Source organism: Aulostomus chinensis, chromosome 20 (genome assembly GCF_037954235.1).
Source record: "Aulostomus chinensis isolate RoL2024-O1b breed Wild chromosome 20, RoL_Achi_v1.0, whole genome shotgun sequence".
Taxonomy (NCBI): domain Eukaryota; kingdom Metazoa; phylum Chordata; class Actinopteri; order Syngnathiformes; family Aulostomidae; genus Aulostomus; species Aulostomus chinensis.
In genome coordinates, this window is record NC_141339.1 from 6,125,127 (window position 1) to 6,142,267 (window position 17,141).

At 42.7% G+C, this 17,141-nt stretch overlaps 1 protein-coding gene across 1 annotated transcript in view; it reads right to left on the minus strand.

Annotated features, from left to right (window-relative positions):
- The window catches only part of LOC147242672 (gamma-aminobutyric acid receptor subunit rho-1-like), a 33,948-nt gene that overhangs the window by 6,806 nt on the left and 10,001 nt on the right, over nucleotides 1-17,141 (minus strand). Inside the window, exons 2-5 of the mRNA XM_086189246.1 lie at nucleotides 14,987-15,037; nucleotides 9,971-10,077; nucleotides 8,446-8,513; nucleotides 8,136-8,359 (exon numbers count right to left, since the gene is read on the minus strand). Of these exons, the coding sequence (XP_086045372.1) occupies nucleotides 8,136-8,359; nucleotides 8,446-8,513; nucleotides 9,971-10,077; nucleotides 14,987-15,037 (450 nt within the window). The remainder of the gene's footprint in view (nucleotides 1-8,135; nucleotides 8,360-8,445; nucleotides 8,514-9,970; nucleotides 10,078-14,986; nucleotides 15,038-17,141) is intronic.

A 17,141-nucleotide genomic window follows, 5' to 3' on the forward strand; every position in this document is an offset into this window, starting at 1 on the left:
TTGCTTGGCATGATAATGACAAGTAACAGTGTTAGAAGAACTTCACCTTGAGCTGATAACATTCAAAAGAGGTCAACGGACATTTGAATTAATTTCATCAGGATCCCATTTTTGGATGCAAAACATCATCTAGTCTTCAAGGGTCATGAAGACGATCCAAAGCATATGGCACAACTGAAACAACACGACTGAATGTTTTAATGAAAACTAACTGTTTTGATTAAATGTGTTGGTCTATGCAAACATCAGACAATATTTGACCCATTAGGTACTTACAGTCAGTCACTGAAACTGACTGTGATGGAAACATGTCATGAACCCACTTATTTTCACCCCTTTGGGGTTTGATGCTATGGTGCACATTGACAGCACACAAGAACCAGAAAAAAAACCTCACCTGCCCCGCACAGTGCTATAAAACAAGAGACGCTATAGCTAAAGCTTACAAACGTATGTAATTCTACGGGTAACTCGCAGCACTGCTAATAGTGGCTGTGCTGATGATTTAGCCCCAAAATATTATTTATAAATAAAAACACATTTACTGACCAAAGCACTTAAGAGGCTCACAAACTTTTATTTTTTTTAAGTATGGGAGGAGCTCATGTTTATCGGTGATCAGAAGCGCTATGCCTTCAAACTTGTGGTACGGCTGTGTGGTCAGTGGGAGAGGCCTGCAGTCTCTAAGCAAATCAGATTAAAAATGTCTTTGGCTCCGCCATTGTAATAATCATGACTGTGGGGGAGGATTCATTGGAGGATTCAACAGTTGGGATCAGAATCTATAGAGCATTTGTCGCAGGCAAAACCGTACTGGCAGGATGTTGACAAGTGAAGGGTTCAATCATTTCAGTGGTAAGGAAATAAAAAGGAGAACCTGTCTGGAATTGGACTCCATTTAAGTGTATGATACAACTGTTGTCACTGATGAATCCTTCCATTCACTCATACCCTCCTTGTGGTTGCACACCCACACCAACATTATTTTGAAGCTCATAAATTCAAAGTAGCCTGTAACGGTAAGCATCCTGCAGTTGGAGCAAGAATAAACAAATAAAAAAAGGAAAGGGTCAATATTAACCTATCATGGAATTTGTTGTGCTATTGTAGAATTTGCTGTGTTATTTATTGTCTTGCATTTTCGTTTTCTTGTCATTATAGAGGAAATTCATCTAGTGAGATGTCAGCGTTTTCTGCCATAGGAAACTGCCCTCAGTAAAGTATAAATGTGTGCTTTTGTTTGTTGCAGTTACAACACCTGAGCAGACAATTGTGTTTATTATCTGTAAAATTCTGTGCAGGGTTAGGGTTAGGGATGAAGAATTAGAGTCGAGAATTCACTGCCTAACAATGAAAACAGTAAGGTAAGGTAACAAGAGCTTACAGTAGTAACTAACTCAATAATATCAACTTTATCAGTGTAAGCTGCCACAAATTACTGAATTGCTAACTTTGCACTTTGAAGCTGGACATCAGAAAGATGAGATTTTTTTGTCCACACTTTGAGCATAAGAAGAGGTGCTCATTCATTAAGTGAACTGAATTTATGTACCTCTTTCCTGGTGACATACTGTAATTCAAAAGCTCCAACCATTCATGGTCTGTATGCTCATCTAACATTCAGCAGAGCATCTCCATCCATCCATCCATCCATCCATCCATCCATCCATCCATCCATCCATCCATCCATCCATCCATCCACAAATATTGTGTGGGTCAGAGGTCTCAGCAGAGATTTGGTTTCCAGCACAGGGATCATAAATGAAAATACATAATCCAGCTCACAGGACAAGAGAAGGCTACATGGTCTGCAGACGAGTTCATCAAACTGTCATCTTTATTCGCCAATCTGCCTAAATCTAGAAAATCTCCAACCAGCATCAACCCTGCACAGATTAACCCAGGCCATGTGATGCTTATATGTCATCAACCTCTCCTCTCTCATGAATTTAGTAGGTGACACATTCACTAGCTTACTGTAAAACAGTTCACAAAAGTGCAAACGATGTGATATTTGCTGTTAAAAAATGTGGATGTTAATGAATGCAGATTTGAATATGATGATGTCATTTTTTTCCCCAGCTAGTCAGGAAGCCAGTGTGGACAAGCTTGCTATTAGCATTTGCCAGGCTCTGCTAATGTGAATTAGGTGACACCAGGTCTTGGTGGCACAGAAAATATCGAGTTCCATTCCAGATTACTCACTAATATCATAACCTCGGCCTTTGATTAAGTGTTCCATGTATGTTCTGCATCATAAGCAGAACTGATGCAAACACTGCGATATATTAAAGGTGAAGCTTTGAAGTTCAATAGATGTAAGAGACAATGTATGTAAGCACCTGAACAAGCCAGTGGTGGTCTTTAATACCGCCTTGATCCTCAAGAAATGATAGTGAATCACTGCAATGAGCTGCAGCTGTAACAGATGGCTGCTTCAGTATGGGGCCATGGGGATGACATTTTTTCCTCCAACCAGGAAGTTCAGGAAGTTAACATTGCTAATGTCTGATTGAATTATTAAAAAAGGGTCAGCGGCAAACAAAACTGCGAGCAGACCTCAACCAGACCGTTAAAAGAGACTCCAATTATTTTGATGTGGGGTTTTATGAGAAACATCTGCCCAGTCAGTGTGTCACCTGCCAAAGATAATGTAGATACTACAGTCAGCGTAATGCAGTGCATGGCTGATACATCTGGGCTCTGTATAGGAATACAGACATTGTGCGGTTGAGAAATGTAGTTCCCAAATGAAATGGCTATCGAACAGGAATGCAGAGCACCAAACATTTTCAAAAGTTTGACAGGCAAGTAAAGGGACAAATATTCTTGAGTGGGTGGACTTATTAGCTAAAAGACGTGTTTATGGTGGTACCCATAGATGTATATATTACAGCAGCACCTTCCTGTACTTCCTTCCAGTGTATTGCACTGATTCTCCAAACAGAGGACAAGCTGACCATCATCTGTGGCAGGTGAGAAACTGACTTGAAATCAGTGCCTCATAAAACCCAACATCAAAATAACTGAACTATCCCTTTTATTCAGGGGTTCCCAAGTTGAGTCCTCCTGGTTTAGTTGGGAATATTTTCCAAACCCCCATCACCTTGTCCCTGGCTAGCTTTATAGAATTGTTACATCAGTGAATAATTTACATTAACAGTAAAAATATTTAATAGTAAAACACAAAGATGTTTTTTTTTCCGTAAGTGAATATGATCTAAACAAACGTTTGGCTAAAGATACCAGGCCGTCATTAATGGAAAAAGTAGCTATAATTCCTGAGAGGTAGATTATTTTAACGGCCGAGTCATGATGCAGATGTTTTTTCTTGTATAGGAGTGGATCAGGGGCTCTATGAATAGAACACAATGGTGTTCCTTTGTCTGATCAGTCTGAATCGTGTGCTCCAGCTGTTTAGTTTGGATGTGATTTGATACTGACTACATTATTTTGGTTCAACCTTCACCTGCCAGTTGGTGGATTGTCCCTAAATTTTTAAAAATCTAATTAATTTTGAACCCTGCAGCCACAGAAACCATTAAAATTCTAGAACTCCTATGGACAGGTCCTTTAGGAAGTTTACACAATGTATTTTTTTTTAAAAATTCTCTTTTGAATTTTACTGTTTTATTGTTTTCATTGTAAAAATTCTTACATTTTTGATCTTATAAAAATAAAAGATCTCACTTGGTTTGATGCATACTGCTTGGGGCTCTTTTAGGCTTACGCTGTCCGTATAGGGTTATCCAGAGAGAAAGTAGGGGACAGCTATGGGTTTTAAAGCATCAAGTCCTTCAAACCTTCAAATGTAATACGTGAACTTGTGTCATGAAGTTGTGTACAGGAAAGGCTAGGCGTTCAAGTGGTAACCAGATGTGAACACTGTTGGAAGTAAGGAGGGAAAGTCCTAAAAAAAAAAGAGAAGATTTCTGTGTCTCACAATGTTCTCTGATTAGCACTCAGACTGCCAGTCACAACCGCTCCTACAGTTAATGTTGTACTTGCTCATCCCTTGTAAACACAACGCAACTTGGGGTGTGTAGGAGCCCATAGCAGAAACTGCGCAGGACAGAGAAACTAGCTGAAGTGTGTTTGTGGTTCTTAAAAGCATATACCACTGGTGTACTCCAGTGAACTGAGTGGCACAGGCGTGAACATACTGGGTGGAAGAGTCTCAGGTCAGAGACCCTGAAGCTACCAGTCAAGTCTCACACCCCACCCCCCACCCCCAGCACTGATGATGAGCAAACTTTACAGTCTTTCACAAGACATCAATAGATGGCTTCTAACATCAACCCTGCAATCACAAACCCACACACTGCCCCTACTGATGCACATTTAAAATATTCCCATATCCCTTTGAACCTTTTGACCTCTTCATGAATTGCATTCGTCTGTCTGATCAAATCATTCTTTTCTAGCTCCCGAAGCTTTGCTTGTAGTCCATGTATGTAGTTCTGTGCCTCAACCTCCTGTTGGGCTCGATCCATCATAGCCTCAAAATCATTGAGGGTGTATGACAGGTTTTCATAGATGGCGCTCTCTGTCTGTGTGTCGACCTCAATTATTTCTTTTAATCTGAGAAACAAATCGCTGTCTTTATTCAACTGGACAAGGTCTTCCATGATCTCGTCATTCATGTTCTCAGGGCTTTTGCTAATATTGTGGATTATCTTCATACATGGACTCGCGACTTGGGTTCCATATACCCGCGTTCCCATGACCGATTTCACAGCTCTTCAGTGGCTCAAGCAGAAACTTCACTCGTAGCTTGGGTGATCCCTGTCTCAGAATTCTAACATTGATCTCTTCTTTCATCTCTGGCTTTTAATTTTCAGTGATCTCCGATTTCTGACTTCAAAATGATTGTGACTCAAAAAGTGTATTTTGCCCTTCAAGGCGACAGACATTCACATTTTTTTTTAGTGATTCCAGCGTGCAGATAGAGCCAGCCACATATATCTATCTACCATGGAGCTAGTGGTTTCTGATGGCAAACAACAGAAAATGTTCAAAAACAGTAGTTTAAAAAAAAACCTTCAAGGCCAAGCAAACATATACCACAGATATCACATTTAAAAAAATAAAACATGAAAACATAATGATTAAAAAAAATGAGAAGCAACACTAACTACACACTGTTTGCTCTGCAAAATCTAGCCATAAAAGATGAGATTTCTGTCCTGCCAACTCTATACTAGAAAAATAAAAGGCATATATTTGGGTCCCAATGTCACTATTAACCATAACTTTATTTCAAGTAGCACTTTCCTTTTAAGGCACACCTCACAGCTTCTACCATAGTTTAGGGTTGGAACATGAATATTCAGTCCCTCCAGAAAATCCTAATTCTGCGGGATCATAAATTAATGCAGAATTAGCCATATTTTGTAGAATATGCAGGGAGTTGCTTATTTTCCAAATTCCTGCACTTTTTTGTATCAGTACATTTTTTCACTGTAAAAAAGTTGTAAAATGTTGCATCTTTTTTTTAATGCAGGAGCTGCCTTTTTCTAGAAGTGACATCATATCCGTGATGCTATGTGACATGTCATAATCTTTCGCACGCATTCATGGGAAAACAATGGCTACATAGAATGCAGGTCTTTTAGTGATTCCCAGTATCAATAAAAACAGACTGGGAGATTAGAGCCTTTAGTTACCGGGCTCCTCTACTGTGGAACCAGCTCTCTCCATGGGTTAGAGAGGCAGACATTTTAACTACGTTTAAGTCCAGGCTTAAGACCTTCCTCTATGACAGAGCCTTCAGTTAGGACTGGTTCAGGTAGCTCTGAACCATTGATAGCTATGCTGCTACAGGCTTAGACTGCTGGGGGACACATCAGGTTACATGGAGCCCTTCCCTCCTCTCCTCTCCTCTCCTCTCCTCTCCTCTCCTCTCCTCTCCTCTCCCCCTCTCTCCTCCCTGCACATTTTTGGAACTGTCACTACCACTACTTGTTGCACTTTGTAGTTTGGCCTTGGTGTCTCGCAGTCTCTCTGTGTTTCCACAGATCCACCAGAGCCCCAACCGCCGCCTGCATTGGCCCCCCCCTCTTATTCCCTACTGTTACACCGGCCTGCGCTCCCCTTCCATGAACCAGTCTGCCATCCAGTCCCCCATCAAGCTGGCTTGCTCTCCCTGCCTCCCCTACCAGAAGCTTCCTTCTTCAGCTGTTATTAACATTTCCGTGTTTCTCACATTCTGCATTGTAAACTGTTTTCTTGTCTGTAACAACATCTACTGCACGTCTGTCCGTCCTGGGTGAGGGATCCCTCCTTTGTTGCTCACCCTGAGGTTTCTCAGATTTTTCCCTGTTAAAAGGGTTTTCTATGGAGTTTTTCCTCAGTCGATGTGAGGGTCGAAGGGCAGAGGATGTTGTTATGATGCCATGTGAAGCCCTTTGAGACAAACTGTTTGTGAAAACGGGCTATACAAATAAAATTGCCTTGCCTTGCCTTACATTTACATGATGATTAAGGTCCATATTCTGATTAAGGTAATGTTCTGAAAATGTGTTTATATGTGCCGCAGCTGTGGGAATATTCCTATTTACATATTATTTGGCATATTTTGAATGATCTATTCTCTGTGTGTGGGGAAAAAAGCGAATCCAAAAAACTCATTTTCCTGCCAGTTCATGAAAACTGTATCAAACAAGTTAAGAAACAAAAATACAGTTTACATGGACCAGAAAGAATAAGTAAAAAAATTGTCTCAAAGGCAGTAAGCAAATATAATGTAATAAAATGAGCACACTTTACGGATGTATTAGAATTGGACACCTCAACCTCTGGTTCGTCACGGCAACATCCGTAAACATATCTCTCTAAACAGCGTAAGTTACATAATTGCATACAAATATTAAGGGGCATTTTCAGATAAACATAAATCACAAACTTTCACAAGAGATCGCAAATTTTGTCAGACAAAACAAAAACAAAAACAATAAACCCCACTAAAAATATCCTGCAAATCTGCTGTGCAATTTTTGAGAAAAGCCATCACTATAATCAAGCATTTTTGGCCCCAACAACAACAACAAAAACCTCACAAGAATCCTGGGAGGACTGAATAATAGAATGAATAGAGGCTTTCACCCTCAGCTTGTACTAAGGAGATTAGCATGTCTGACAGAAGAGTAAGACTCTTCAAGCCCTTTCAAAAACCCTTAGCTCTTGCTTCTTTCTTAGACTAGCAGTGCACGTTCCAGCTTCCCTCTTATACACTGGCTGCCCCTATTGATTGAGTGACAGCTATGAACAATAGCTGAGTAAACAATTTATGTTCCTGCCGCAGTAGTATTACCTGTAACAGAAGTAATTATAAGACCTTGCAAACAATAAAAAAGATAAATCCCCAAAGTGTGAAGGAGTGATATTGCAGGTCCTCCTTCCTGCAGCTGTCAGACTTTACAACCAGCAGCGGTAGAACCAGCAGACCACAACCCAACAGAATCTTTTCATAGTGCAATATCACTGTACATACTCATATATTTAAGACTGTACATACTCCACTACAGTACATACTTCTTCCTCTTTTGCTTTTGTGTATTACTTTTATATATTACTTATTTTTGTACATTTGCACACCCCTTATATTTATCTTCACATACTATTTATGTGAAATTCTCCTTGTTCTTGCTGCTGTAACAAAGTAAATTTCCCCATTGTGGGACGATTAAAGGTTTATCTTCTTTTCTCTTATCTTATTGAGTTGTATGATTGGCCCAGGATTGTGGGATTGATTGTGTTTTGTGATGCAGTAGACATGCATGTAATAATATGTTTCAATGCAACTTTAGTGGACACCCTGCAATTTCATTGTATTATGAATGCAGTGACAATAATGACATCTTATCTTACAAATCTTGTAATATAATAACACAACTATGTAATCTGAAAAAAAAAAAGATACCAGTTACTGCATTTTGCACATGGATGTCAGTGTACTTAAGTGTGCCCTCGGGTTTTCATTTTTATCTAAGAACAAGTCCTAAATGTGAAAACGCAAGTGAATGTCAGGAACTTGTTAAAATGCAAGTTTTTATGAGAAACAAATTTATTCTTTGAAAAGAACCATCATTTGTGCTAATTATGAATTGAGTGGGGCAAGCAACAGTGTGAGTTACCTGAGGCTGTAGAGGACTTTGCCATCTGGGTAGACGCGCAGCATAACATTGTCAGTGGTGGTGTCATGTGTGAAAGACTTCTTAGAGTGGACAAAAAACATGTCAGGGACCCAGATCTTCTTCACCAGGCGACCATCAAAGGTCATACTTTGGTTATTGGTGCTTCTGAAGGACAGACGTTCATCTTTCCAGTAGTGCCTCAGATACAAGGTCATAGTAAAGTCCTTCAACAAGAAAATCAGTGCTTGTTAGTTGTTGCTCTTCTTTTCTTACCTGTAATGAAATGTCTCATAATTTGGTCCAAACGTACCATGTCAACCTCTGATATAGCATCCAGACTTTCGACCTGAACATCCACTCCAACTGGTACTGCAGGTCCTGCAGTGGTTAAAAATGATGCATTTTTGAGCAAGAAACAGTTGACAGGATTATCCGTTAGTGTCGATGCAGCTTAAGTGCCCCATTCATAACTGTTTGGATTTTCTGCTTATTTTGAGGTTGTGACTCCCACTTACACCAATCCTTTTGTTTCAAACAATAACTTCTGCTTCAACTAAATCCCCAAAGCCAACACATGCTAGTGCAAAATGTTGTAATATATACTGTACATGTATGTACCTGTGTGGTGTGTGTGTGTCTGTATGTATGTGTTGTGTATGTTTTATAATATATTATGATATATATATATATATATATATATATATATATATATATATATATATCACACGATTCTTGTCATGTCATTTTTATAGGGTCCCCCATGGTACATTTTTCATTTTATGTGACATTGCATATTGGGAAATCAAAGAAAAGTACTTCAATTTGGCATGCAGTGTTGTATTTTAATATATTTTGATGAAAAATGTATTTTATCAGGAATAATGTATAAGATGCCATATACCTAATGTTGGTGATGGTGTTACTAATTTTAACGTTAGTGTTCTAAGGTTAAAGAGGTTTTCAAACTTTACCAAAAAGCTGGAATTAGTCGGAGAGAACCCCCTCATCCCCTCCCCGCACCACAAACACATACACGAACACACACCATATCTCAAGAGAGCTTACATCACAAACTGACTGACTGGTTGATCCCACTTCACTCAGGAAGTGGGTTCAAACAGGAACAGAGGAATTAATGGAATTATGAAAGCGGGAAGACGTTTCCTTCCCTTTCCACCAACCATACACTTGGATGGATGAGGATTGTGCACCTCACCAAAGACACAAGTAAAATGTAAATATATTTTCTACAATGCACCAAACATGTATCAAAGACACAACCATAAAGAAGCCCACAGTCACAAAATACATCCAATTCCTCTTATATTTCCTGATGTAATTAATAGCAATGACTGATCCAAATCAACTAGTAACTAAATAAAAACTTTCCAGGAATAACACTGAGATTTCATGTTAGATTTTGGAATTTGTAGGAAAACAGAAGCGTGAGAAATCAAAAAGCACACAGATTCAGGCTTTGAGTCCTTCTAATGCGTCATCAGATTAAGATGGGAGTTATTGAAACCTAAAGCTACAGACTGTGTCCGCTTGGTAATTAATCACTGCCCCCTCAGCAGTATGGCTCAGTCATAATCCTAATCTGTTATGTCATCTCTTCATACCAGTGTTGGACACTCCCACTTCCCCCATCTCAGTGAGTTTATAGATAGGGTTGTGTATGTATGTTGTAAATCGAATGTAACACTCCATGTGGGTAATGATTTGTCTGGACATAGAATTAAAATCTAATCATCTTTGGATGCAGATCACAGTCTGCTGGCTGTCTGCATGACAAGTGAAACGTAATGCTACATCAGGAATAGGAACTTCCGTACCTCCAAATCCTGGTCGCATTGTAAAGTCATGGTCGTCTATCCTCAGCAGCTGCTCTGACTTTGTACCCCAGGATTTAGTGATGTCTGGACTCCTTTTGTACATAGGACTGATGGCATTGAGGAAAAAACAACAACCCATATGTACACAAGGGTTAATTTCAGAAACAGACAATGAAGATTAAGGTCTATAAAAATATCCAAAAAAATATAGTAAAGGCAATTCTGCTGTACACTGCCACTCATTTGACATGTTGTAACTGGCATCATCATGAGTTCCCTCCACCAAAAGCCAGTGTGATTTTTACATTGGCGTTTGAGATCATTGCAGAAAATAATTTCTGTGGTGAACAAAAGTTTATGAGACTTACACAAACGAACACTAAATCCAGATTATTGAAGCAAAAATGCAAACATTAGAATTGCAAGCTAATGTTAATCACTGATGACGTGTCCAAGTATCACCGTAAGGTGTATTCAAGTTCTATCACATCTGGCACAGCCAGTGACCTCCAGGAAAGTCTGGATGACGTCCATGAATAGAGTGGTGACGGCTGGAGAGACAGCGGACAGCCCGGAGAGACGGCAACCGGGGTAGGAAGGGTTAGCCGCCCGACCTGCAGCTCCCGTGAGGGAGCACCCATAAACTTGCTATGAAGAACCCTACAGAAAAATACCCTCAGGGATGCCCGAGAGGGGGGGAGGATGAGCATCCCAATCGGACGGATTTACTGGCAATGACCCAAGCAAATGGACAACGGATTACGAGCGCAGTCTGCACATGCAGCAAGGTCTGCAAAAACCTGAGAGGTCTGAAGATCCACCAGACTAAGATGGCCTGACTCAGGAGGGAACAAGTGAAGCGACGCACAGGAACGGCAGCTGATGCAACAGTCCCTGTTGCGGTGACTGCAGTACCTGTTCAGACGGAGGAGGAGCCGGGTCCGGAGTCCCCCAACAGTACTCAGAACCTCCAAGCAACACAAGTCCCCCCTCCAAGCAGGAAATCGGAACATCGTCGGGTGAAGTGGCCTGCCGCCAACAGCAAGGAGTGGTCCAAGCTGGATGAGGATGTAGACAAGACCTTGGAAGCCATCTCGAGGGGCAATGCTGACCAGAAACTCCAAACCATGTGCTCCCTTATAATGAGTATGGGAGCTGAGCGTTTTGGAGTGGAACAAAAGCAAGGAGCAAGCAACCCAGCAAAGCTCAACCGGCGGGAAGTCAAGATAAGTCAGCTGAGACAAGAGCTGAAATCCTTGAGATACCAGTTCAAGGCAGCCAAAGAAGAGGAGAGACTTGCTCTATCGGAACTCACTAACATCATAAGGAAGAAGCTCATCACGTTGAGGAGGGCTGAGTGGCACCGAAGGAAGGGCAAAGAAAGGGCTCGGAAGCGAAGCGCCTTTATTGGCAACCCCTTTGCTTTCACCAAGAGGCTACTGGGCCAGAAGCGAAGTGGCCACCTGGCTTGCCCTGTAGAAGAGATCAACCACCATCTCAACACCACCTTCAGTGACACTTCAAGAGATCAAGAGCTTGGCCCTTGCAAGGCACTGGTGACACCTCCAGAACCAGTGTCCGAATTCAACAGTGCTGAGCCCACCCTGGCAGAGGTAAAAGAAGCTGTCAAAGCTGCAAGATCTAGTTCGGTACCCGGCCCCAGTGGCGTACCCTACAGGGTCTATAAGCAGTGTCCACGGATTCTCAATCGCCTGTGGAAGATCTTAAAGGTGGTCTGGCGGAGAGGGAAAGTTGCCGCCCAGTGGAGGCACGCCGAAGGCATCTGGATCCCGAAGGAAGAGAACTCTAGCAACATCGAGCAGTTTCGCATAATTTCATTGCTCAGCGTTGAAAGCAAGATTTTCTTTAAGATTGTGTCTCAACGACTAACAGAGTTCCTCCTGAAGAACGCCTACATAGACACCTCTGTCCAAAAGGGGGGAGTTCCGGGAGTGCCTGGGTGCTTGGAGCATACAGGAGTGGTGACGCAGCTGATCCGGGAGGCAAGGGAAAGCAAAGGAGACTTGGCAACCCTCTGGCTTGACTTAACCAATGCCTATGGATCTCTCCCACACAAGCTTGTCGAAACAGCATTGACGAGACATCACGTTCCTGAGAAGATCTGCAACCTCATCATGGACTATTACAACGACTTCAGTGCAAGAGTCTCCTCAGGCCAAGTAACATCTGCCTGGCACCGCCTGGAGAAGGGCATAATCACCGGCTGTACCATCTCGGTGTCACTCTTCTCCTTGGCCATGAACATGATTTTTAAGTCGGCGGAGGTAGAATGCAGAGGGCCCAAGTCAAGATCTGGGACCCGGCAGCCGCCCATAAGAGCCTTTATGGACAACTTAACAGTGATGACTACATCTGTGCCTGGGTGCAGGTGGCTCCTTCAGGGGTTTGAGCAGCTTATCTCATGGGCGAAGATGAGCTTCAAGCCAGCAAAGTCAAGGTCTCTGGTCCTGAAAAAAGGTAAAGTGGCCGATCAGTTCCGCTTTACATTGGGAGGGACCAAGATTCCAACAGTGACCGAAAAACCTGTCAAGAGCCTGGGTAAAATATTTGACAGCTCCCTGAAGGATGCAGCAGCAGTTCAGCAGACCAAGAGTGACCTGTCTTCTTGGCTCACAGCCATCGACAAATCCGGTCTCCCAGGAAAGTTCAAGGCCTGGATGTACCAGCATGGAGTCCTGCCTAGAATACTCTGGCCCCTGTTTGTCTACGAGGTACCCATGACAACGGTAGAGGCACTAGAGAAGACCATCAGCCAATTTCTCAGGAGATGGCTGGGGCTCCCTCTGTCCTTAAGCAGCATCGCCCTGTATGGCCATTCCACCAAGCTGCACCTCTCTTAGTCCACTCCCGTTCAGTGGACTAAGAGAGGAGTTCAAAGTCACCCGCTCCAGAGAGGTGATGATGTACAGAGACTCAGCAGATGTCAAGGTGACCTCGGCGGGAATTCTTGTCAAGACCGGGAGGAAGTGGCAGGCTCAAGAAGCCGTTAGCAGAGCGGAGGCAAGGCTGAGGCATAAAACCTTGGTTAGAACCGTGGCAATGGGGAGGGCAGGCCTTGGTAGCTTTCCCAAGCCACGCTACGACCACGCTCGTGGAAAGGAGAAGCGCCAACTGGTCCAAGAGGAGATACGTGCTGAGGTGGAGGAAGAACGCTGCAGCAAGATGGTCGGCATGTCCAAGCAAGGGGCGTGGACTAGGTGGGAGCATGCAGAACCCCGCAAACTCACCTGGGCAGAGCTCTGGAGAGCTGAACCTCTGCGCACAAAGTTCCTCATTCAATCAGTCTACGACGTCCTCCCAAGCCCGGCCAACCTGCACACCTGGGGCCTGGCAGATACGCCTGAGTGCAAGTTGTGCCAGAGGAGGGGCACCATGGAGCACATTCTGAGCTGCTGCCCAAAGGCGTTAGGAGAGGGGCGGTATCGCTGGCGCCACGACCAAGTTCTTAAATCCTTGGCAGATTCCATCTGCACAGCGATACAGAACAGCAAGACCCAGGTCGCCCCGAAGCAGTCAATCACTTTCGTAAGAGCGGGGCAGAAGGCAAAACACCAGCCCAACTCCTCAGGAGGACTCCTCGCTACCGCTCGTGACTGGCAGCTCCAAGTTGACCTGGGAAGGCAACTCAAGTTCCCAGCTAACATAGCTGGGAACCACTTCACTCCGCCCAGATATGGTGTTAACATCGGAGTCCACCAAGCAAGTGGTCCTGCTGGAACTGACTGTCCCCTGGGAGGACCGGATTGATGAGGCCAATGAGCGCAAGAGGGCCAAATACTCTGAGCTCACCACAGAGTGCCGGAGCAATGGCTGGAGAGCTCGCTGCGAGCCAGTCGAAATCGGGTGCAGAGGATTCGCAGGACATTCACTCCAGAGAGTGCTCAAACTCCTTGGAGTTAGAGGACTGCAGTTGAGGAGAGCCACCAAGAACATCCTCGAGGCCGCAGAAAAGGCCTCGCGGTGGCTGTGGATCCGTAGGGGGGATCCGTGGTGCGCTACTTGGGCACAAGCCGGGGATTGATCACCCCCGGCTGGGTCGCCCGGGTGAGGGTGTATGATTATTAAAGACCCGAAACACCCTGTGACCCCGGGTTAATCACTGATGACGTGTCCAAGTATCACCGTAAGGTGTATTCAAGTTGTTTTTTTTATACTATGATCAAGCAACTTCATGATTTCAGTGTCTCCCAGACTGGTTTCTTCGCAACGAGCTTCTTCAGTTTTTGGTGTTATGACGGTGACAGTGACAGGAAGGTATCAAGCATGTCATACCACATCTGTTCCTTTGCTTACAACATCATTTTTGCCAAAGTCTGCTCCAGATTGCTTTCCAATCTTTTCTAAATTGCATAAATTGTCTTTGTAACAAAATGAGTGGTGTAGCGATGAGTCCTAAAACTAGGCAGAATGGGTGGCGTGGGATTGCTAGAAAAAGACAAACAGAGGTATAATTAAGTTTTAGTTTACTTCAGGAATTCCACAAATCGCTGGTCATCGTGAACCCTCCACCTCGGTCCACATGCAAGTTGACAGCTCAATCTGGTAACTCATGAGTGAGTCATATTTGAAGTTGACAGGTGTCAGCCTCTAACGTTCAATGGGAATCCAGTTACTGGCACTTTTATTTACCATGGATGGACACAATAAATTGTGTAAAATAAGCCTTTTTTTAAAAGTTTTTTTTGCAGTTGTAAATCCTGATTTGTGCAAAGGCGTACCTTATAGAGGACTTGTCGTACCCACCAAAATCCATACATCCATCTCTTGTCATGGTACAGGTACAGATGGATATATTTAAATGTAAAAGTACAACCTACAAATAAGAATAGATGATATCTGATTGAGGCAATTTCCAAAGATCTGGTCTAACTGGTATCAGTGGTAGCGATTGTGTGGAAAATGTTAATTTATCCAAATGCTGAGACTGCTGACAGCACTAGAGTAGCTTACAGCTTACGACGACAACAATCACACACACACACACATACGCAATACCTGAAACTCTTGCGACCGGATCCCTCTGTCAGAGCCATTTCTCTTTTTAACCTGAAAGAGGAAAAACATAATGGGATTTTGTGCAAGCATGGCGCAATGTGAGACAGCCCTGGTATGTAGCCCTCCTAACATTCGAAAACTATTCTTAATAAATGGCTCATCTCGTCATTCTAGATTTGACAAACCAACAAATGGTCTCCTTGAGGACGCAATAATTTGTTTCAGACATGATTTTTCAAGAGACATTTTTTTTTCAAGTTATATATCCTCCATATTCCTGATGGAAAGATCAAAATCAGTGATATGACCTTTTTATTTCACATTTTTAACAGCTGGGATTCTTATTTGCTCTGAAAGATGATTGGATGGTGGACACTGACTGGCTTCCAAACTAGTTTGGATTCTCCGTGAGGTACATGGATTAAAAAAATATAGAGAAAACACGGAGAGATCTTCCCCTTTAGCAAATAAACATAGAATGAACTGAACTAAAGAAGCCTCTTGTGTGAGATGCAGAACGACTTTAAGGAAACTGAAACAGTCCAGTTGACCATGACACAGCACTTGAGAGATACAATGGCCTTGATGATGGAGAATCTTAACCAAACAAAGCTCTCTTTAAACTTTGCAATGATCCATACAGCAGAATGAAGCTCAAACAACCAAGGGAAGTACATATTTTTAATTGAGAGGAACTTGTTAAAACCATATAACCACATATGGCAAAAGAAAATAAATGACACGTTCTTATGTTCTAGGATTGACTATCACCCGAAGTATGAGTTGTCTCAACACAGCCAAAGGTAGAGGGATAAGACTGGTGTGTGTGAGTCAAAAAAAAAAAGTATCACAACTCTCCAAAGATGCCTTTGGGATATTGTGCATTCTCTACAATGCCAGCCCAAATGAACAAACATCATGCAGCCCTTTTAGCTTAGCTTGAGGATGTTTCACAATCATTGTATGGTTCACTGATTTGTGATAAGGAAGCTGGTGGGCCTGCTCAGTTTAAACAAACCCGATCAGTTTGTGCTTGTAACAAGTCGTTAACTAAACCCACTTATTCAGGTAACCAGACATCCCTGGTCACATGGTGTAATTTGTCCCAGCTCTTTCTCTTCCAGAAATTAAAATCTACTGTATATAAGAGGAAAAAATACCACACACTCATGCTCTAGATGAAGAAGTCTCAATGTGTTCCAATGACAGTGTTTTGTAGCCAGCCCTTTTCCAGTCCTATGAAACAAAGCAAAGGCACCAACTACATGCAAGGAGACTCCTGAAAAAAGGCTATGGCCACAATGTTGTTATTGGAACACATTAACACCTATTTAAGCAATCACTGACACCATGTCGGATTTCATTAAGCGTCAGCCTAATGTTCATGGCATGTTCAGCTTCATTTTGGTATTTAGAATACACGTAATCAGAAGTGTTGGGCACGTTACTTTGAAAAAGTAATTAATTAAAGTTACTAGTTACCTCTCCCAAAAGTAACTGAGTTAGTAACTGAGTTACTCCAATATGAAAGTAACTAGTTACCAGGGAAAATAACTACTGTATTTCTTTTAAGTTTAAAAATGTCAAAGGATTTGGATTTTTTTTTTTTAATTAAAAATCCAGCTGTTGCTGCTTGAAGGCGTGGCTCCATGTCCTTCTTTGCTAGCGGAGCTCACCTTAACAGCACCTGGCTTGCTATCACCATTAGCGGAGTCAACGGTGTTTCTGGCTACTAGTTTAGTAGAAGCGTGGGCCGTCGAGAGGCGCTTCATTAAATTGGAGTTGCTGACATTGGACGTTGACAGCCTCTTTGCTCTCGCTCTTGGACGACATAATGTAGACTCAACATGTACATTTTTACCTTTAACCTCCATAAAGTTGTGCCTATATTTCCATCTTGAAAGCGCCGTCTTTACCCGCGACTCGCCATTTCTAATAGTTTGTGTGTGTGCTGCTCCGTACTGGGTTTGTGTGTAAACACCCGCCCACCTGATGTCTCTGGTTGGCCTTACATGACGTCTTACTCTTTCTTAGCCAATCATCATTACTTTAGGCCCCATCCCCTCCCCCCTCATCAAAGGAGAAGAAAGAACACACGCATTTGCGGCTCCTGTGTCTGTGAGCCGAGACAGAGGACAGCTTCAATGAGTAGCTT